Source organism: Xenopus laevis, chromosome 4L (assembly GCF_017654675.1).
Source record: "Xenopus laevis strain J_2021 chromosome 4L, Xenopus_laevis_v10.1, whole genome shotgun sequence".
In the NCBI taxonomy this organism is placed as follows: Eukaryota; Metazoa; Chordata; class Amphibia; order Anura; family Pipidae; genus Xenopus; species Xenopus laevis.
The window spans coordinates 153,411,436-153,435,497 of NC_054377.1; the positions used below are offsets into that span (position 1 = coordinate 153,411,436).

The following is a 24,062-nucleotide window of genomic DNA, read 5'->3' on the forward strand; positions in this document are numbered from 1 at the left end:
AGTAGTAACAGTATCCAGAGCATTTCTTTATAGCGGCAGTATCAGCAGTATCAGCTGGAGTAGTAACAAACAGGAGTATGAGCGAGTAGTCTCAGGAGTAGAGTCTCCTGTAGTTGTGGGATAGACTGAGAGAGGCTGTGGGGGTCGGGGAGGGTCGGGAGTTGTGTGAGAAGTGACTGAGGCCTCTCCTCCTCCTCCCCCTCCTCCTCCTCCTCCTCTCAGGCCGGTCCCTCCCTCTCTCCTCCCCGCGCCGCTCAGTCTGTTTGTGTCGCTGCTGTTGTGCGCGGGGAAGAGGAACATGGCGACCGTGTACTGTCTGTGCCGCCTCCCGTACGACGTGTCCCGCTTTATGATCGAGTGTGACGCGTGTAAGGACTGGTTCCACGGCAGGTACGAGACTCCGGCCTTTTACCTCACGAATCCGCGGGAACATCTCGTTCTCTTCTCCCTCCGACTCCCTCACTGACTGACTGACTCTACCGACCCCTCTCATTCCTCTCACCCCCAACACTCAGGCCTCCGACTCCCCCCACAGTCTCTCTCCTCCTCCTCTGACCCCAGGCTTCTCCCCGACCCCCGCGACCCCGAGCCCTGTGACATTTCCTCTCTCTGTCTCTTTATTCTCATTTCTTATTAACCCCCCCATTATATTCCCCTCCGTCTCTTCATCTCTCCCCCCGAGTGTGACTGGGGCTAAACTGGGGGTCACACTGAGTGACTGGGGGGGATTAAGTGACAGTTGGGAGGGGGGAGCAGAAGGAAAGGCCCCGAGTAATGACTGGGGGGGGGGAGTTTCAGTCGCTGCAGCAGAATTGTCCGACCCCCACTAATGAGCCACTGTCTGACCCTAAAGGAAACATCCAGGGGGGGCTGTAATTCTGTTTTAGTGAAACTGACAGACCAGGGCCCCCCCATCTCTGACTTTATACCGCCCCCCCCTGCAGCAAAATATAAACAAAAGAACTTGGTTTGGGAGAACCGGCAGTGCAAATAGATCCTGCCCCCCGCTCCTTCATAATCACTAGAGCCCCCAGAGCCACTACTTGTGAGGAGACTGATTCCTCTGTGTCCCACTGTCACTTCACTACCCCCCCCCCCTCCTGCTCAACTGCCGCCTCCTCCACATACACAAACCAACTGTCAGACCTGGACTGGCAAACTGTGGGGTCTGGCAAATGCCACAGGGGCTGCTGTAAGTTGTCATAGAAAGTCACTATTTAATGGGCTGGTGGGGGCTGATTGGGCCTCTGTGTATCTGAAATGCCAGCGACTATTTTACTTCTCAGTCCAGACCTGTCAACTGTCACTTCTCTGTTGATCCCTCACTGTCACCAACTGTCCCCCCCCCTCACCTACTCACTGACTGACATCAGCCCTTTCCCTCTCTTCCCTCACACCCCCAACTGCCATGTGCACATTATGATGAGACCCCTATACATATTAATACTGTGAGTAATTTACTACTTGTAGTTGTCTCATTGTACTGGGGACAGATGGTGTCTATAGTAACAGTGGGATAATAGTCTCTGGGAAGGGAGTGTAACTGTGGGATAGCAGGTATAGTAGGGAGAGATGGTGTCTATAGTAACAGTGGATAATAGTCTCTGGGAAGGGAGTGTGACTGTGGGATAGCAGGTATAGTAGGGAGAGATGGTGTCTATAGTAACAGTGGATAATAGTCTCTGGGAAGGGAGTGTGACTGTGGGATAGCAGGTATAGTAGGGAGAGATGTGTCTATAGTAACAGTGGATACTAGTCTCTGGGAAGGGAGTGTGACTGTGGGATAGCAGGTATAGTAGGGAGAGATGTGTCTATAGTAACAGTGGGATAATAGTCTCTGGGATGGGAGTGTGACTGTGGGATAGCAGGTATAGTAGGGAGAGATGGTGCCTATAGTAACAGTGGATAATAGTCTCTGGGAAGGGAGTGTGACTGTGGGATAGCAAGTATAGTAGGGAGAGATGGTGCCTATAGTAACAGTGGGATAATAGTCTCTGGGAAGGGAGTGTGACTGTGGGATAGCAGGTATAGTAGGGAGAGATGGTGCCTATAGTAACAGTGGGATAATAGTTTCTGGGAAGGGAGTGTGACTGTGGGATAGCAGGTATAGTAGGGAGAGATGGTGCCTATAGTAACAGTGGGATAATAGTCTCTGGGAAGGGAGTGTGACTGTGGGATAGCAGGTATAGTAGGGAGAGATGGTGCCTATAGTAACAGTGGGATAATAGTTTCTGGGAAGGGAGTGTGACTGTGGGATAGCAGGTATAGTAGGGAGAGATGGTGTCTATAGTAACAGTGGATAATAGTCTCTGGGAAGGGAGTGTGACTGTGGGATAGCAGGTATAGTAGGGAGAGATGGTGCCTATAGTAACAGTGGATAATAGTCTCTGGGAAGGGAGTATGACTGTGGGATAGCAGGTATAGTAGGGAGAGATGGTGCCTATAGTAACAGTGGATAATAGTCTCTGGGAAGGGAGTGTGACTGTGGGATAGCAGGTATAGTAGGGAGAGATGGTGCCTATAGTAACACACAAGTTCTGCTCCAGATGGACACATTATATGAACCTGTGCTTCATTTTGTGAGTGTTCAGTAGTAGTTCAGTAGTATTGCAGCAGCTCCCCATTACAATGAGTAAGATATTAGGCAGGTAAAATTCCTATTTGTCTCAGTAAAGTCTCTGATGCTGGAGGAGAAGGTGCGAGTGTAGATGTAAGTGATGGAGGTTGAGGAGCAGGAGATGAATTTCCTTATGGAATGTTTGGGGTGGTGTAATTGGTTGGAAGCAGCAGGTTGTGAAGCTGAATTGCTCATTATTATATAATTTCTTGTAGCACGGGGGGTGTGTGGGGGGGGGTAGGGAGCTTTTACTAAATCAAGGTTGACTGGGGCTGAAGGAGGAGGTTTCACTATGAAGTTACTGGTTAAGCAGGAATGTTGGGAGTTGTAGTTAAGTGTAAAGCAGCTGCAGCTCTTTGTTATATATATAAATACACACACATTGTATTTATTCTCAGCCTGGGGGCAGCACACATCTCTTGCAGGTTGGACACACTACTGTGCGCTGCCGCTGGGGATCTTGCTGTCAGTTTGCTGTAGTTGTGATGTAAGTTCCTGATTGTTGATTTGTGCCAGTTAAAGAGCCAGCGCTCTTAAGAACAAGTCGATTGCACTTTATGAATTATTCCCTCTCTCTCAACCCAACTCATTCCACTGATATACATACACTGGTCTGTGATACTCTGAGATACGCTGTGACTGTGATACACTGAGATACACTGTGACGGTGATACACTGTGACCGGTGATACACTGTGACTGTGATACACTGTGACTGTGATACCCTGAGATATACTGTGACTGAGATACACAGTGACTGTGATTGTGATACACTGAGATACACTGTGACTGTGATACACTGAGATACACTGTGACTGTGATACACTGAGATACACTGTGACTGTCATATGCTGAGATACACTGTGATTGAAATACACTGAAATACACTGTGACTGATACACTGAGATACACTCTGACTGATACACTGAGAGAGATACACTGTGACTGTGATGCACTGAGGGAGATACACTGTGACTGTGATACACTGAGATACACTGTGACTGTGATACACTGTGACTGTGATACACTGAGATACACTGTGACTGTGATACACTGTGACTGTGATACACTGAGATACACTGTGACTGTGATACACTGTGGTGTATACTGATACACTGTGACTGTGATACACGGAGTTTGATACACGGAGTTTGATACACTGAGATACACTGTGACTGTGATACACGGAGTGTGATACACTGTGACTGTGATACACTGTGACGTGTGATACACTGAGATACACTGTGACTGTGATTGACTGTGATTGTGATACACTGTGACTGTGATACACGGAGTTGATACACGGAGTTTGATACACTGAGATACACTGTGACTGTGATTGACTGTGATTGTGATACACTGTGACTGTGATATACACGGAGTGTGATACACTGTGACTGTGATACACTGTGACTGTGATACACTGAGATACACTGTGACTGTGATACACTGTGACTGTGATACACTGTGACTGATACTTGTGGCTTGATTACACTGAAAGTGATACACTGTGACTGTGATACACGGTATGATAGTGGGACTGAGATAACGTGACTGTAGATGATACACTGTGACTGTGATACACTGGGACTGTGATACACTGAGATACACTGTGACTGTGACTGTGCTGTGATACATGTATACATGTGACTGTGAACTGGATTTGATACACGGAGTTTGATACACTGAGATACACTGTATGATGATACACGTGACTGTGATACACTGATGATACACTGGATGTGATACACTGAGATACACCTGTGACTGTGATTGACTGTGATTGTGATACACTGTGATGTGATACGAGTGTGACTGGATACACTGGATTGAACACTGGAGTGATACACTGAGATTACACTGTGACTGTGAATGTACTGGAGTTGTATCACGTGATGTAGCACAGTGAAGTGATACATGTGACTGGAACACGGAGTGTGATACAACTGAGATACACTGTGACTGTGATGGAATGTGATTTGATACAGTGTGGACTGTGAAGCACGGAGGGTGATAAGGAGATACACATGACAGTATACGACTGTGAACTGTGATAGGAATGATGGATCATTGAGTGTACGGTGACAGCAGCGAGGAGGACCACTGACATTGAACACTTAAACCAGTGGAATGATGATGAATGGATATGGAACACGTTGTATCGGGTAGATACAGCATGAGAGAAGGACAGACACTATGACGTTACACGTAACAATACCCAGTGAGAATGAGGAATGAAATGTTGGAGTTGTATCAGGAGTCAGAGCAGCAGTGAGAGAAGGACAGACTGTACAGTTACACAGACTGAAAACCATGAGAATGAGGAATGAATGGATATTGGGAAGTTGTATCAGGAGTCAGAGCAGCAGTGCAGAGAAAGGGACAGACACTATGACAGTTACACAGAACTATAAACCAGTGAGAATGAGGAATGAATGGATATTGGAAGTTGTATCAGGAGTCAGAGCAGCATGCAAGAGAGATAAGGGACGACACAATGACAGTTACACAGAACTATAAACCCAGTGAGAATGAGGAATGAATGGATATTGGGAAGTTGTATCAGGAGTCAGAAGCAGCAGTGCAGAGAAGAGAAAGGGACAGACACAATGACAGTTACACAGAACTATAAACCCAGTGAGAATGAGGAATGAATGGATATTGGGAAGTTGTATCAGGAGTCAGAAGCAGCAGTGCAGAGAAGAGAAAGGGACAGACACAATGACAGTTACACAGAACTATAAACCCAGTGAGAATGAGGAATGAATGGATATTGGGAAGTTGTATCAGGAGTCAGAGGCAGCAGTGCAGAGAAGAGAAAGGGACAGACACAATGACAGTTACACAGAACTATAAACCCAGTGAGAATGAGGAATGAATGGATATTGGGAAGTTGTATCAGGAGTCAGAAGCAGCAGTGCAGAGAAAGGGACAGACACAATGACAGTTACACAGAACTATAAACCCAGTGAGAATGAGGAATGAATGGATATTGGGAAGTTGTATCAGGAGTCAGAAGCAGCAGTGCAGAGAAGAGAAAGGGACAGACACAATGACAGTTACACAGAACTATAAACCCAGTGAGAATGAGGAATGAATGGATATTGGGAAGTTGTATCAGGAGTCAGAAGCAGCAGTGCAGAGAAAGGGACAGACACAATGACAGTTACACAGAACTATAAACCCAGTGAGAATGAGGAATGAATGGATATTGGGAAGTTGTATCAGGAGTCAGAGGCAGCAGTGCAGAGAAGAGAAAGGGACAGACACAATGACAGTTACACAGAACTATAAACCCAGTGAGAATGAGGAATGAATGGATATTGGGAAGTTGTATCAGGAGTCAGAAGCAGCAGTGCAGAGAAGAGAAAGGGACAGACACAATGACAGTTACACAGAACTATAAACCCAGTGAGAATGAGGAATGAATGGATATTGGGAAGTTGTATCAGGAGTCAGAAGCAGCAGTGCAGAGAAGAGAAAGGGACAGACACAATGACAGTTACACAGAACTATAAACCCAGTGAGAATGAGGAATGAATGGATATTGGGAAGTTGTATCAGGAGTCAGAAGCAGCAGTGCAGAGAAGAGAAAGGGACAGACACAATGACAGTTACACAGAACTATAAACCCAGTGAGAATGAGGAATGAATGGATATTGGGAAGTTGTATCAGGAGTCAGAGGCAGCAGTGCAGAGAAGAGAAAGGGACAGACACAATGACAGTTACACAGAACTATAAACCCAGTGAGAATGAGGAATGAATGGATATTGGGAAGTTGTATCAGGAGTCAGAGGCAGCAGTGCAGAGAAAGGGACAGACACAATGACAGTTACACAGAACTATAAACCCAGTGAGAATGAGGAATGAATGGATATTGGGAAGTTGTATCAGGAGTCAGAAGCAGCAGTGCAGAGAAGAGAAAGGGACAGACACAATGACAGTTACACAGAACTATAAACCCAGTGAGAATGTGGAATGAATGGATATTGGGAAGTTGTATCAGGAGTCAGAAGCAGCAGTGCAGAGAAAGGGACAGACACAATGACAGTTACACAGAACTATAAACCCAGTGAGAATGAGGAATGAATGGATATTGGGAAGTTGTATCAGGAGTCAGAAGCAGCAGTGCAGAGAAGAGAAAGGGACAGACACAATGACAGTTACACAGAACTATAAACCCAGTGAGAATGAGGAATGAATGGATATTGGGAAGTTGTATCAGGAGTCAGAAGCAGCAGTGCAGAGAAGAGAAAGGGACAGACACAATGACAATTACACAGAACTATAAACCCAGTGAGAATGAGGAATGAATGGATATTGGGAAGTTGTATCAGGAGTCAGAGGCAGCAGTGCAGAGAAGAGAAAGGGACAGACACAATGACAGTTACACAGAACTATAAACCCAGTGAGAATGAGGAATGAATGGATATTGGGAAGTTGTATCAGGAGTCAGAAGCAGCAGTGCAGTGAAAGGGACAGACACAATGACAGTTACACAGAACTATAAACCCAGTGAGAATGAGGAATGAATGGATATTGGGAAGTTGTATCAGGAGTCAGAAGCAGCAGTGCAGAGAAAGGGACAGACACAATGACAGTTACACAGAACTATAAACCCAGTGAGAATGAGGAATGAATGGATATTGGGAAGTTGTATCAGGAGTCAGAAGCAGCAGTGCAGAGAAGAGAAAGGGACTGACACAATGACAGTTACACAGAACTATAAACCCAGTGAGAATGAGGAATGAATGGATATTGGGAAGTTGTATCAGGAGTCAGAAGCAGCAGTGCAGAGAAGAGAAAGGGACAGACACAATGACATTGTTCCTCGCAGACTGAATTGCTCCTGTTTCAGATGAAAACACCACAAAGCCAAAATTCACATCGCTATGGCAACCGCCCCTGAGTATTTTACTTGCCAAATCTCCACTCCCTTTTTCCAGTGACAAATAAGGAAGGGCTTTTAGGGAAGGGATTTACTTTCCTCTTGGAAACTCCCGGGACCCATGGTCAGAGTGTGAAACAGAGGAAATAAGAATGGGTTGGTGGGGGCTGCTGGGAGTTGTGGTTTAGCTCCAGGGTGACAGTAATACACAAGGGAGAAGTTGATGTACAGTCGGCAGTGGGTGGGCTGCTATTTGCTTGATGTTGGGGGGACAGTGGGAGACAAATGTAGTGTTGGCAGGTGAGTCAATGTGATGTCACTGCTGTGACATCACTAGAGAGTTTGCAGCCCAGTGTGGTGTAACTGTATGACTAGTATAACATGGGCCAGAGGGCACAGTGTGGTCTGACGTTTGTAGCCGCACTAATACAGGAGCCCGTGGGCTATAAAGTGATACTTCAATTATTATAATATAATATGTTGCAATGGAACTTGGCCAGGGCTCATCACAGTGATGATGTCACAGTGTGTGTTTGTGTGGGGCCCGTGTTCCAGTGGGTGTCAGTCTGTGGGATTCGATTTACACACCATTGTCTGCGGCACAACATTCCTCTTCCCTCACTCACACTTGTTTATCTGGATCAACCAGTTCCTCCGTCCCTGCAGCCAATCCCCTGGTGCCTGAGGGGCGGAGTCAGCGAGGGGATTTGGTGCCGGATTAGAGTCATTGGGATTATTTACTGGCCCTCTGGTGGGGGGAGGGGCTTCTGTACTATTATTATTGTTATTATTATTATTGTTATTAGTTATTATACGGCAGATCTGTGTGTCACACACAGGACAGTGGGCACAACCACAGGCCCAGAGGATTCTGGGAACTGACCCGCCTCCCACTATTGGCTGTAGATTTATATGTATTGTCTGCAATGCGGTTACACTAATATCTATTCCTGTGGCCCCTGGGATCCCTCTTAGGGCCCTGAATTGGAAAGTTAGAAGAAACTGTTGCTTCTTTCTGAATGTTTTGTTATATAAATGATTATATATTGGCACCTACGTTACCCCCCCCTCCAGTCACCCCACTTAATGACACTGGCCTGGGAAATATGGCTTCTTTATTTATATTCCCATTATTTATCAACCAGCCTGACACACTGCACTTATTGAACTACAATACCCAGCATCCCCTGTCAGCTTTCAGTTATATATTTCTAAAGTGAAGAGTAAGTGGCTGAAGGCAACAGATGCCATTTTAACCAGGAAATACTCTCCCCATACAAAGGAAGTAGAGACAGTCACATGAGTTCCAGGAAATACACTCCCCCCTGTAAAGGATGTAGAGACAGTCACACGAGTACCAGGAAATACACTCCCCCATGCAAAGGAAGTAGAGACAGTCACACGAGTACCAGGAAATACACTCCCCCCTGTAAAGGAAGTAGAGACAGTCATGTGAGTACCAGGAAATACACTCCCCCCTGTAAAGGAAGTAGAGACAGTCACACGAGTACCAGGAAATACACTCCCCCATACAAAGGAAGTAGAGACAGTCACATGAGTACCAGGAAATACACTCCCCCGTGCAAAGGAAGTAGAGGCAGTCACATAAGTTACAGGAAATACACTTCCCCATGCAAAGGAAGTAGAGACAGTCACATGAGTACCAGGAAATACACTCCCCCATGCAAAGGAAGTAGAGCCAGTCATATGAGTATCAGGAAATACACTCCCCCATGCAAAGGAAGTAGAGACAGTCACACGAGTACCAGGAAATACACTCCCCCATGCAAAGGAAGTAGAGACAGTCACATGAGTACCAGGAAATACACTCCCCCATGCAAAGGAAGTAGAGACAGTCACACGAATACCAGGAAATACACTCCCCCCTGTAAAGGAAGTAGAGACAGTCACACGAGTACCAGGAAATACACTCCCCCCTGTAAAGGAAGTAGAGACAGTCACATGAGTACCAGGAAATACACTCCCCCATACAAAGGAAGTAGAGACAGTCACATGAATACCAGGAAATACACTCCCCCATACAAAGGAAGTAGAGACAGTCACATGAGTACCAGGAAATACACTCCCCCGTGCAAAGGAAGTAGAGGCAGTCACATAAGTTACAGGAAATACATTTCCCCATGCAAAGGAAGTAGAGACAGTCACATGAGTACCAGGAAATACACTCCCCCATGCAAAGGAAGTAGAGCCAGTCATATGAGTATCAGGAAATACACTCCCCCATGCAAAGGAAGTAGAGACAGTCACACGAGTACCAGGAAATACACTCCCCCATGCAAAGGAAGTAGAGACAGTCACATGAGTACCAGGAAATACACTCCCCCATGCAAAGGAAGTAGAGACAGTCACACGAATACCAGGAAATACACTCCCCCCTGTAAAGGAAGTAGAGACAGTCACACGAGTACCAGGAAATACACTCCCCCGTGCAAAGGAAGTAGAGGCAGTCACATAAGTTACAGGAAATACACTTCCCCATGCAAAGGAAGTAGAGACAGTCACATGAGTACCAGGAAATACACTCCCCCATGCAAAGGAAGTAGAGCCAGTCATATGAGTATCAGGAAATACACTCCCCCATGCAAAGGAAGTAGAGACAGTCACACGAGTACCAGGAAATATACTCCCCCATGCAAAGGAAGTAGAGACAGTCACATGAGTACCAGGAAATACACTCCCCCGTGCAAATGCCCATGTGACTGGCTCTACTTCGTTTTGGGCCTAATCAGCAGCAGTTTCGTTGTGCTAAATGCAGGGACCCAAGATATACACTAGGGATCAGAGTGTAGCTGATGTTGGTTGTGGAACACTGATTGTGATATAAGCCCAGAGAGTCACACAAGGGGTCATTAATTACGTGGATGTGCCCACCCGCTGCTGATACATCACATTCAGTTTAATCCTTGTGCTACTGGTCATATGTGCCCCCCAGAATAACTGCTTCACTCCCATTATTTGTAACTATAATACAATCCCACACACTGCTGTACCCGTGTCTAGTTACCGGGGTCTGTGACCATAGAAACCTCAAAGCAAAGTGACTTTTCTGTTTATCTTTCAGCCCTTCACTGAAGCTATTGCCTGGTTGCTAGTGCTAATGACCCTAGCAACCAGATATCATACTGAATGCCAGTGATGTGTTTATTTATGTGGCTGGGACACTGATCCAGGACAGATCAGTTGTGTTACAAGCTGTGTGTTATTCTGCTGCACCTGTCACTTTAAAAAAATGTAAATTATAAATCTGATATTTTCTCATTTTATTCATATTCACAAACATTATTTGTTTTTACATCAGGAAAAAACTGATTTTCTACAAGTAATTTATTTTAAATAAACTCCCGTGACCCTGGAAAAATCTCTTGTGACTTCCCACAAGTTGTGATATTGTTTCATTTTCACTTCTGTTTATTGTTCTGAGTCGCGTCCCCACTGAGAGAGATTTGCTGGGGATTCAGCCCGGGGGGTTAGATATGGACTCAATCATTTACCTCTAGGAGATATTGGGGTGAGGAGGTAAATACAAGTACAGTTGTAATGGACTCAACTTTAGGGGGTGATGTCTTCAGCCAGAAGCCAATTCCATCAATTTTTTTCAACATTTTCTGTGTTTTTTCACACCTGTCCCTTATGTGCAAAACTGCACCTGTCCTGTCTGTTACACACAACATTCATAATAGTGAACTGTCACACCAGGGATCATATCCTTATCATTTATAGTAGGGGGTACATTATCCCTTATAATACATGAGTGATACTCAGAGTTCCCTGTATAACTCAGCCTGCATCCTTGTGCCTTTATATGGTCACAGAACAACCCCTCAGTGACTTCTAATATCCTTATCATTTACAGTAGGGGGTACATTATCCCTTATAATACATGAGTGATACTCAGAGTTCCCTGTATAACTCAGCCTTGCAGCCTTGTGCCTTTATATGGTCACAGAACAACCCCTCAGTGACTTCTAATATCCTTATCATTTACAGTAGGGGGCACATTATCCCTTTAATACATGAGTGATTACTCAGAGTTCCCTGTATAACTCAGCCTGCAGCCTTGTGCCTTTATATGGTCACAGAACAACCCCTCAGTGACTTCTAATATCCTTATCATTTACAGTAGGGGGGTACATTATCCCTTATAATACAATGAGTGATACTCAGAGTTCCCTGTATAACTCAGCCTGCATCCTGTGCCTTTATATGGTCACAGAACAACCCCTCAGTGACTTCTAATATCCTTATCATTTACAGTAGGGGGTACATTATCCCTTATAATACATGAGTGATACTCAGAGTTCCCTGTATAACTCAGCCTGCAGCCTTGTGCCTTTATATGGTCACAGAACAACCACTCAGTGACTTCTAATATCCTTATCAGTTACAGTAGGGGGTACATTATCCCTTATAATACATGAGTGATACTCAGAGTTCCCTGTATAACTCAGCCTGCAGCCTTGTGCCTTTATACGGTCACAGAACAACCCCTCAGTGACTTCTAATATCCTTATCATTTACAGTAGGGGGTACATTATCCCTTATAATACATGAGTGATACTCAGAGTTCCCTGTATAACTCAGCCTGCAAGCCTTGTGTCTTTATATGGTCACAGAACAACCCCTCAGTGACTTCTAATATCCTTATCATTTACAGTAGGGGGTACATTATCCCTTATAATACATGAGTGATACTCAGAGTTCCCTGTATAACTCAGCCTGCAGCCTTGTGCCTTTATACGGTCACAGAACAACCCCTCAGTGACTTCTAATATCCTTATCATTTACAGTAGGGGGTACATTATCCCTTATAATACATGAGTGATACTCAGAGTTATACATTTATATGGTGCCAGAACTCCAGTGACTATATAAGCTGGGTCAGTAGATGATATAGACATATGATGCAGTTGGAATGAGGTTGAAGTAGGGGAATAGGAGAAAGTGACAGTTTGGGGTGAGTTTGTGGCATTTGGGTGAAACACCTGTGAGTGAATGGGTTTCCTGTGGGTAGAAGTGGATTGTGCAGATGAGGTGCCACACAGGTTAGTTTGGAGGTTACGTCTCACTGTGAAACCCACAAGTGTTTCCTGCAAGCGCCACTCACATCCGGCCAATCAGGAGGCTTCCCTGGGCTTTGAGTGTTGGCAGCGTTGCTGGTAATAATTGCACAGACAGGGAATTTTGAGTGTTTCATTCGATTGGGGTGAGGGAAATGAGTGTTGTTATCCCAAAATGATGGGCTTGTGAGAATAAAGAGCCCAAAATACAGGGGAACCAGTAACAACGAGGCACAAGGGCCCCTCACAGGTTACACAATGTATATATGAGACTGGCAGATTGGGGGTTAAAGGCAAGTAACAGAGAAGTTGGAGGGTCAGGTAACAACCCCAGTTGGGAGAGCAAAGATGAGTCCTGGATTAAGGGGATTGTGGGTAAATATCCGGTAACATGGCAACACTGAGAGATAGTGGCCCCGAGTCTACTGAGTGAGAACTGACACTTCACCTCACACAGTTTTACATAGTGACTCATGAATCCTCAGTACAAATGTCATAATAACTGCCCCCCCCACTCCAACTCATATGATCTGCCCTGTCTCTCTCTGTCCAAATAATAAAGGGTAAGTAAACCCAAATATAAAATTTTGCTTAATGAGAGGAAATCGAAATCCACACGACTTCCCAATATCCATTCATTCCTCATTCTCACTGGGTTTATAGTTCTGTGTAACTGTCATTGTGTCTGTCCCTTTCTCTTCTCTGCACTGCTGCTTCTGACTCCTGATACAACTTCCCAATATCCATTCATTCCTCATTCTCACTGGGTTTATAGTTCTGTGTAACTGTCATTGTGTCTGTCCCTTTCTCTTCTCTGCACTGCTGGTCCTGACTCCTGATACAACTTCCCAATATCCATTCATTCCTCATTCTCACTGGGTTTATAGTTCTGTGTAACTGTCATTGTGTCTGTCCCTTTCTCTGCACTGCTGCTTCTGACTCCTGATACAACTTCCCAATATCCATTCATTCCTCATTCTCACTGGGTTTATAGTTCTGTGTAACTGTCATTGTGTCTGTCCCTTTCTCTTCTCTGCACTGCTGCTTCTGACTCCTGATACAACTTCCCAATATCCATTCATTCCTCATTCTCACTGGGTTTATAGTTCTGTGTAACTGTCATTGTGTCTGTCCCTTTCTCTTCTCTGCACTGCTGCTTCTGACTCCTGATACAACTTCCCAATATCCATTCATTCCTCATTCTCACTGGGTTTATAGTTCTGTGTAACTGTCATTGTGTCTGTCCCTTTCTCTTCTCTGCACTGCTGCTTCTGACTCCTGATACAACTTCCCAATATCCATTCATTCCTCATTCTCACTGGGTTTATAGTTCTGTGTAACTGTCATTGTGTCTGTCCCTTTCTCTGCACTGCTGCTTCTGACTCCTGATACAACTTCCCAATATCCATTCATTCCTCATTCTCACTGGGTTTATAGTTCTGTGTAACTGTCATTGTGTCTGTCCCTTTCTCTGCACTGCTGCCTCTGACTCCTGATACAACTTCCCAATATCCATTCATTCCTCATTCTCACTACCATGTGGATGAATAATAAAAAATATTTATTGAATCAGGGAAATGGATAAACTGATAACTGTATTTATAAAGGGGAAGAAAAGCCTCGGAACAAAGCTTTATCCAGTTTGTGTTTATTAACAGAAATGGGTGCTTTAGATCTTCCCCCATACGGCAGCCCTTTGCAGATGAAGTCGCTGACCCCTATTTCTTTCAGAATGTGGGCGACACTTTCCTTGAGTAATGCTTTCATTGGCTGAGTTCTGTAAAGGCATCTGGTTGGTTATATATTTTGTGATTGACTACAGGTTGGTTAAAGGGGTGGTTATCCTTTAATTGAATGTTTAGTATGTTATAGAATGGCCAATTCGAAGCAACTTTTCAATTCTTTATTTTTTCTTTTTGAATTATTTGCCTTCTTCTTCTGACTCTTTGCAGCTTTCAAATGGGGGTCACTGACCCCCTCTAAAAAACAAATGCTCTGTAAGGCTACAAATGTTTTGTTATTGTTACTTTTTATTCCTCATCTTTCTATTCAGGCCTCTCCTATTCATATTCCTGTCTCTTATTCAAATCAGTGTGTGGTTACTAGGGGAATTGAGACCCTAGCAACCATATTTCTGAAATTACAAACTGGAGAAGTGCTGAATAAAAAGTTAAATTAGTCAAAAAACACAAATAATAAAAAAAATGAAAACAAATTGCAAATTGTATCAGAATATCCCTCTCTACATCCTACTAACAATTAATTTAAAGGTGAACAACCCATTTAAAGGTGACCACACACAGACACTGATTTTATTGTATGAAATTATTTTCAGTGAGTATAAGGTGGGAGAAGAGTGATCTCATCAGTCTCAACAATCAGACACAATTTGCGGGAAAGATCGTTATTGTAATGTATATGATCATCTTTAGACTTGAAATGTTCCCATTCTGTGATTGGCTACAAAGTTGTCTAGATCTGTAATTATTCTAATGTTGTAATTGGCTAATTATTCCAGAGTTGCAATTGGCTAATTATTTCAGATTTCTGATTGGCTAATTATTCCAGAGTTGTGATTGGCTAATTATTCCAGAGTTGTGATTGGCTAATTATTCCAGAGTTGTGATTGGCTAATTATTCCAGAGTTGTGATTGGCTAATTATTGCAGAGTTGTGATTGGCTAATTATTGCAGAGTTGTGATTGGCTAATTATTGCAGAGTTGTGATTGGCTAATTATTGCAGAGTTGTGATTGGCTAATTATTGCAGAGTTGTGATTGGCTAATTATTGCAGAGTTGTGATTGGCTAATTATTCCAGAGTTGTGATTGGCTAAATATTCCAGAGTTGTGATTGGCTAAATATTCCAGAGTTGTGATTGGCTAATTATTGCAGAGTTGTGTTTTGCTAATTATTCCAGAGTTGTGTTTGGCTAATTATTCCAGAGTTGTGATTGGCTAATTATTGCAGAGTTGTGTTTGGCTAATTATTCCAGAGTTGTGTTTGGCTAATTATTGCAGAGTTGTGTTTGGCTAAATATTTCAGAGTTGTGATTGGCTAATTATTCCAGAGTTGTGATTGGCTAATTATTGCAGAGTTGTGATTGGCTAAATATTCCAGAGTTGTGATTGGCTAATTATTCCAGAGTTGTGTTTGGCTAATTATTGCAGAGTTGTGATTGGCTAAATATTCCAGAGTTGTGATTGGATAATTATTCCAGAGTTGTGTTTGGCTAAATATTCCAGAGTTGTGTTTGGCTAATTATTCCAGAGTTGTGTTTGGCTAAATATTCCAGAGTTGTGTTTGGCTAATTATTGCAGAGTTGTGATTGGCTAAATGTTGCAGAGTTGTGATTGGCTAATTATTGCAGAGTTGTGATTGGCTAATTATTGCAGAGTTGTGATTGGCTACTTATTGCAGAGTTGTGATTGGCTAATTATTGCAGAGTTGTGATTGGCTAATTATTCCAGAGTTGTGTTTTGCTAATTATTCCAGAGTTGTGTTTGGCTAATTATTCCAGAGTTGTGTTTGGCTAAATATTCCAGAGTTGTGATTGGATAATTATTCCAGAGTTGTGTTTGGCTAAATATTCCAGAGTTGTGATTGGATAATTATTCCAGAGTTGTGTTTGGCTAAATATTCCAGAGTTGTGTTTGGCTAATTATTGCAGAGTTTTGATTGGCTAAATGTTGCAGAGTTGTGATTGGATAATTATTCCAGAGTTGTGTTTGGCTAAATATTCCAGAGTTGTGATTGGATAATTATTCCAGAGTTGTGTTTGGCTAAATATTCCAGAGTTGTGTTTGGCTAATTATTGCAGAGTTGTGATTGGCTAAATATTCCAGAGTTGTGATTGGATAATTATTCCAGAGTTGTGTTTGGCTAAATATTCCAGAGTTGTGATTGGATAATTATTCCAGAGTTGTGTTTGGCTAAATATTCCAGAGTTGTGTTTGGCTAATTATTGCAGAGTTGTGATTGGCTAAATGTTGCAGAGTTGTGATTGGCTAATTATTGCAGAGTTGTGATTGGCTAATTATTGCAGAGTTGTGATTGGCTACTTATTGCAGAGTTGTGATTGGCTAATTATTGCAGAGTTGTGATTGGCTAATTATTCCAGAGTTGTGGTTGGCTACAGGTTGGTCCAACCTATGATTTAACAGAAATCAGGGAACTGGAGCCAATTATATACTGTAAATATAATATATAAATAGTAACATAGTAAGTTAGATTGAAAAAAGACACAGTCCCTGTGATTGTCGTTGGGATGATGTGCGTTAGACTGAAACAAGGAATTAATGAGCAAATAAATAGTGTGAGGAATATGATTAGTAAGAGAGTGATGTTGGGTGCAGGAGTGTAACAGAGGTGCTGGTAACAGGGGAGCGCAGGTAAAAACGCCCTAATACTACAGAAGGTTTCCCAAATGAATGAGCTCAAACCTCATGTGCTTTATGGATTTCTCCATTTTTTAGGATCTGCCAAATTCCGCTTCAGTTTTTGTAACAGAATCCACACCCTTAAGGGCAGAGACAGACGGGGAGATTTAGTCACCCGGCTACAAATCTCCTTTTCTTCGGGCGAATTGCCTCCCCACCGGCTAGAATCTAAATTGCCGCCACTTGGGAGTTTTTCCTTTTCCGAAGTTGCCTCACGAGGAAACTTCAGGCGACTTCAGAAAACGAAGCGATGCAAGTGCCACTCCGCCGGCACCAGAAATAAAGACTTTGTTCAGTTACTTTCCATTATTTATTTTTTCATGTTTTCCCAAAATCTAAGTGTAAAGTTGAATGTTCCTGTCTCGGATGTTTGAGTGACAGCTCAGTAATTGGGTTACAACATTTAGTTGATCCATTTCTCAGTAGGATCTATGGGGAATATAAGTGTAACTATTGTATCAAGTCCAACAGTTGCCTTTAATGACACTCAGGGATTCTGCTCAGCAGGGACAAACACAAGAAATGGATCAACTCATGGATCAGTTACAGGTGCAAAATCCTTAACAAATTGTGGACAAATCAGGCTCAAAAATGGCAGATACTTTGCTGCAAGATTTATTCAACACAACATGTTTCGAGCAGTGTGGCTCTTTCTCTTGAGAAACACTTGAGTTGTTGAATAAATGTTGCAGCAAAGTATCGGCTTCTAAATGGGACAGAAGCAGTGGCACAGGCAAGTTATGGTGTAACTGATACCAACTCGTACATTTACAATGTAGTTACAGGGTCAACGACCCCACCCCCTTCCAGAGCTGCGTTAGAAGGTTGAAAAAAAACCTTTTCACTTCAATATTAAAAAACAAACAGAAATGAATTGGAAAAAAATCATTATTTCTGGGGAACTGTCTGAAACCAACTGAACTGAAACAAGTGTTAGGAGGTGAAATTCCCCTTTAACGTGACGTGACTTTAAAGTGCTGGAGGGCAGCACAAGTTTTTGTTGAAATGCCCATGACGGTTTTTATTTTTCTCAAATCTGAATAAGTAAATTACGGGTCAGAGTCATGTCCGTTTTTGGCCAGTGTACGGGCGACTCGATGGTCTTTAGAAGTGAATTCTGGGGTCTTATAGTGAAGGTTATCGCATTGGTTGTGAGAGAGTGAGACCCGGCAGGATTGATGGACAGGTGTCTCGCAGCCGAGAGAGACTGGCAGATTGCTGCAGTCTAATTCCAGCCGCTCCCTTCTGTGCATGCGGAATCCTGAGCAGTGAGATGCAGCCTCTCCTGGGGTTCTCTCTATTTATTGTCTGTCTGTGGCCTACAATGTGCCTCAGTGGGAACCAGCAGTGCACAGAGCTTACCCCTTACCTGCCCACCCACCATTTTGCTTTATCCATTCCATTGTCCTTGCAGTGTTATCTGGGTGTTCATTTAAACCCTGGACTCCTTTTTGGTTGCATTGGAGGTTCTCCGCGTGTACAGAGAGTTGTAGTTCACCAGCAGCTGTGCTACCACTATGTTCCATACACTTTTAGGCACATTTATCAAAGGTTGCATTTCGAATTCATGGGAGTTTTTAAAAACTCCCCTAAACTGCCACAAATTTGAAATTCAACCAATCGAAATTTATTAAAAAAAATCGTCGTTTTTAAACTCGACCCGAAAATTTGATTCAAATTCAATTCGAATTTTTTTGCCAAAAAGACCTCAAATGTCAGGAAGGCTGAAAAGAACTCAAAATCGATCCTTGAACGTCTCCCATCGACTTAAAACAGAAATTCGGCAGGTTTTAGGTGGCGAATAGTCTTAAAGATTCTAATGTTACCTGAGGGTGCGGAAGATCGGTATGTTTTTTACCAAAGTGTCATGCAAATGACAGTTACAATAGGGCGACAGTTACAATAATGCCGCAAGACTGCCTGTCCTATACAGTATATATATATATATATATATATATATATATATATATATATATATATATATATACACAGCTATGGGACCTGTTATCCAGAATGCTTGGCATCTGAGGTTTTCCAGATAACGGATCTTTCAGTAATTTCAGATCCTTCATACCTTCAGTCTACTAGAAAATCATATAAACATGAAATAAACCCAATAGGCTGGTTTTGCCTCCAATAAGGATTAATTATATCTTAGTTGGGATCAAGTACAGGTATGGGACCTGTTATCCAGAATACTCGGGTCCTGGGGTTTTCTGGATAACAGATCTTTCTATAATTTGGATCTTCACACCTTAAGTCTACTAGAAAATCATATAAACATGAAATAAAGCCAATAGGCTGGTTTTGCCTCCAATAAGGATTAATTATATCTTAGTTGGGATCAAGTACAAGTGACTGTTTTATTATTACTGTGACTAAGCAGAAGGTGAGACATAGAGAAAAGCTCACTGGAGCGGCTCATTCATCAGTCCCACACGGGGAGACAGTGCTGCATTCTCACTGCAGACATTTATAATGTGTGAGACGAGGGGAGGCAGAGAAATCCTGCGACCCGTTCTCTCCTCCTGTTCAGCAGAACCGATACCGACCTGCCTGAGTCTGACCCATTGTCACCTCTGGTGCCCGCGCTTGTCTCTCGCCTGTGTTCTGCTGCTGACGCTCTCTTGCTTCACATTCTGCTCGTTCTCCACTCATTTCTTTGTAGATACAATTAGTCTTGTGACTGTGTGCCCATAAAGGTCCCGGGAGTTGTAGCGCAGGACAGAGCAGGGAGTCGCGGCACAGGACAGAGCAGGGAGTTGTGGCGCAGGACAGAGCAGGGAGTCGTGGTGCAGGAGAGCAGGGAGTCGTGGCGCAGGACAGAGCAGGGAGTCGTGGCGCAGGACAGAGCAGGGAGTCGTGGCGCAGGAGAGCAGGGAGTCGTGGCGCAGGAGAGAGCAGGGAGTCGTGGCGCAGGAGAGAGCAGGGAGTCGTGGCGCAGGAGAGAGCAGGGAGTCGTGGCGCAGGAGAGAGCAGGGAGTCGTGGCGCAGGACAGAGCAGGGAGTCGTGGCGCAGGACAGAGCAGGGAGTCGTGGCGCAGGACAGAGCAGGGAGTCGTGGCGCAGGAGAGAGCAGGGAGTCGTGGCGCAGAGGAGAGAGCAGGGAGTCGTGGCGGCAGGAGAGAGCAGGGAGTCGTGGCGCAGGAGAGAGCAGGGAGTCGTGGCGCAGGAGAGAGCAGGGAGTCGTGGCGCAGGAGAGAGCAGGGAGTCGTGGCGCAGGAGAGAGCAGGGAGTCGTGGCGCAGGAGAGAGCAGGGAGTCGTGGCGCAGGAGAGAGCAGGGAGTCGTGGCGCAGGAGAGAGCAGGGAGTCGTGGCGCAGGAGAGAGCAGGGAGTCGTGGCGCAGGAGAGAGCAGGGGAGTCGTGGCCGCAGGGAGAGCAGGGTCGTGGCGCAGGAGAGAGCAGGGAGTCGTGGCGCAGGAGAGAGCAGGGAGTCGTGGCGCAGGAGAGAGCAGGGAGTCGTGGCGCAGGACAGAGCAGGGAGTCGTGGCGCAGGACAGAGCAGGGAGTCGTGGCGCAGGACAGAGCAGGAGTCGTGGGCGCAGAGCAGAGGGCAGGGAGTCGTGGCGCAGGACAGAGCAGGGAGTCGTGGCGCAGGAGAGAGCAGGGAGTCGTGGCGCAGGACAGAGCAGCGGAGTCGTGGCGCAGGACAGAGCAGGAGTCGTGGCGCAGGAGAGAGCAGGGAGTCGTGGCGCAGGAGAGAGGCAGGGAGTCGTGGCGCAGGAGAGAGCAGGGAGTCGTGGCGCAGGAGAGAGCAGGGAGTCGTGGCGCAGGACAGAGCAGGGAGTCGTGGCGCAGGACAGAGCAGGGAGTCGTGGCGCAGGAGAGAGCAGGGAGTCGTGGCGCAGGAGAGAGCAGGGAGTCGTGGCGCAGGAGAGAGCGGGGAGTCGTGGCGCAGGAGAGAGCGGGGAGTCGTGGCGCAGGAGAGAGCGGGGAGTCGTGGCGCAGGAGAGAGCGGGGAGTCGTGGCGCAGGACAGAGCGGGGAGTCGTGGCGCAGGACAGAGCAGGGAGTCGTGGCGCAGGACAGAGCAGGGAGTCGTGGCGCAGGACAGGGCAGGGAGTTAATATATCCGTCTATAGAAAAACCAGTATTAGGTAAAGCAATAACGCCTGTTGGCTTCTCTGAAACTCACTGTATTTACTGTTTCTTCAGTGGAAATTAGTAGTGAATAATTAGAGTATTAACAAGAGGTGATTTTCATTTGCTGATAATATATACAGTAATATACACAAACTGTTCAACTGTTTGTATCTCACACACTACACTGAGCAAAACCCTGGTCTTTCCACAATTTAAAAATCACAGTTTCTGTCGTGTCTGAAATTCTCCATCACTCGCTTTGTGCCGCGTAACCTTCACGTGAAGTTGTTTATTCACTCCCTGCTCCTTATTAACTGCTTCATTCTCTGCAACAACCCACACATTTAATCACATTCTAATTGAGCCTCATTCATCAACATTCAGATCAATTGGTACTTACTGTCTTTTCTATGGGCATCACCATCCATTACATTCCACTGCCTGATAATGTTCTATAACTTGTATAACTCAGCCTGCAGCCTTGTGTCTTTATATGGTCACAGAACAACCCCTCAGTGACTTCTAATATCCTTATCATTTACAGTAGGGGGTACATTATCCCTTATAATACATGAGTGATACTCAGAGTTCCCTGTATAACTCAGCCTGCAGCCTTGTGCCTTTATATGGTCACAGAACAACCCCTCAGTGACTTCTAATATCCTTATCATTTACAGTAGGGGGTACATTATCCCTTATAATACATGAGTGATACTCAGAGTTCCCTGTATAACTCAGCCTGCAGCCTTGTGCCTTTATATGGTCACAGAACAACCCCTCAGTGACTTCTAATATCCTTATCATTTACAGTAGGGGGTACATTATCCCTTATAATACATGAGTGATACTCAGAGTTCCCTGTATAACTCAGCCTGCAGCCTTGTGCCTTTATATGGTCACAGAACAACCCCTCAGTGACTTCTAATATCCTTATCATTTACAGTAGGGGGTACATTATCCCTTATAATACATGAGTGATACTCAGAGTTCCCTGTATAACTCAGCCTGCAGCCTTGTGCCTTTATATGGTCACAGAACAACCCCTCAGTGACTTCTAATATCCTTATCATTTACAGTAGGGGGTACATTATCCCTTATAATACATGAGTGATACTCAGAGTTCCCTGTATAACTCAGCCTGCAGCCTTGTGCCTTTATATGGTCACAGAACAACCCCTCAGTGACTTCTAATATCCTTATCATTTACAGTAGGGGGTACATTATCCCTTATAATACATGAGTGATACTCAGAGTTCCCTGTATAACTCAGCCTGCAGCCTTGTGCCTTTATATGGTCACAGAACAACCCCTCAGTGACTTCTAATATCCTTATCATTTACAGTAGGAGGTACATTATCCCTTATAATACATGAGTGATACTCAGAGTTCCCTGTATAACTCAGCCTGCAGCCTTGTGCCTTTATATGGTCACAGAACAACCCCTCAGTGACTTCTAATATCCTTATCATTTACAGTAGGGGGTACATTATCCCTTATAATACATGAGTGATACTCAGAGTTCCCTGTATAACTCAGCCTGCAGCCTTGTGCCTTTATATGGTCACAGAACAACCCCTCAGTGACTTCTAATATCCTTATCATTTATAGAAGGGGGTGCAATCTCTTAAAATTAACATTTGACATACAGAAAGGGGTTGATGAATTGATGATGTATTTTTAGAGGAAGAGATGCAAATTCTTCCAGTTTCCCATATACAAATATGATTATGATGTTACTTAGTTGCATGTACTATATGTAAATTACTCAGTGTTGCAGTTATTGTGCCAGTGGGTAACATTGTACATTTTCAGTAGAAATAACTCGGGCCCCTAGAGATGACAATGTTTTCAATGTATAAAAGATCTTCCCCCTCAGACTGAATGAATCCGGGGCTGTGGGGGTCCAGCAGTGAATCTCCAATTAGGAGTAAAAGTCAGTTGTTGATGTAGAAAAGAAAACATTGAGTTAAGTGACAGGTTGGGAACAGATTGAATTGCATGGAGTCTGTCAGACCAGGCACAACTAATGCACATTCCCTGCAACTAGGGGGTCGCAGAAGAGCCACATGCACGGGGCACAATTATGGGTGGGGGGCTATAGGTGGGACTCATATGAGAAGGAATTGGGTGGGTGCTGTACAGTCGTGCCCCCTGTTTGTATCAGACACAATAAACAGAAAACTTAGAGATATTTTGTATTCAGGAGGCTCAAGGGAGGAATATTATTTTAAACTCAATTGTATGAAATTCCTGTTGATGACAATTTGTGTAGTTTAGCAACGCTGGGATGTGACAGTTTGGCTGAGGCAAATAATCTGATATTTACGTACAATGTATTTTCCATCTGTTTAAATAAAGATCAGGAGGAAAATCAGCTTTTCAGCAAAACATTTATATGAAATTACAGCTCAGCGCTGGCACCGCACTCCGTGTTTCACCCACAGACGACTAACGACTCGCACCTCACTCACAGCTCTCCATTTATACTCATGCAATTGGTCAATTTAACTATATGTAAAGTGCGTGGCACTGGGATATTGGGGGCAGGGTGGGTGGCACTGGGATATTGGGGGCAGAGTGAGAGGCACTGGGATATTGGGGGCAGAGTGAGAGGCACTGGGATATTGGGGGCAGAGTGAGAGGCACTGGGATATTGGGGGCAGGGTGGGTGGCACTGGGATATTGGGCGGCAGGGTGGGTGGCACTGGGATATTGGGGGCAGAGTTGGTGGCACTGGGATATTGGGGGCAGGGTGGGTGGCACTGGGATATTGGGGACAGGGTGGGTGCACTGGGATATTGGGGGCAGGGTGGGTGGCACTGGGATATTGGGGGCAGAGTTGGTGGCACTGGGGATATTGGGGGCAGGGTGGGTGGCACTGGGATATTGGGGACAGGGTGGGGTGGCACTGGGATATTGGGGGCAGGGTGGGTGGCACTGGGATATTGGGGGCAGAGTT

The 24,062-nt window shown here is 44.7% G+C and overlaps 1 protein-coding gene across 2 annotated transcripts in view; it reads left to right on the forward strand.

Moving 5' to 3' along the window:
* The first annotated feature begins 232 nt into the window (after window positions 1-232).
* phf2.L (PHD finger protein 2 L homeolog) overlaps window positions 233-24,062 on the forward strand; it is a 93,761-nt gene continuing 69,931 nt past the window's right edge. For both annotated transcript variants that reach the window (XM_041591004.1, XM_041591006.1), the window contains exon 1: window positions 233-390. In XM_041591004.1, the coding sequence (XP_041446938.1) occupies window positions 299-390 (92 nt within the window). In that variant the 5' untranslated portion in view covers window positions 233-298. The remainder of the gene's footprint in view (window positions 391-24,062) is intronic.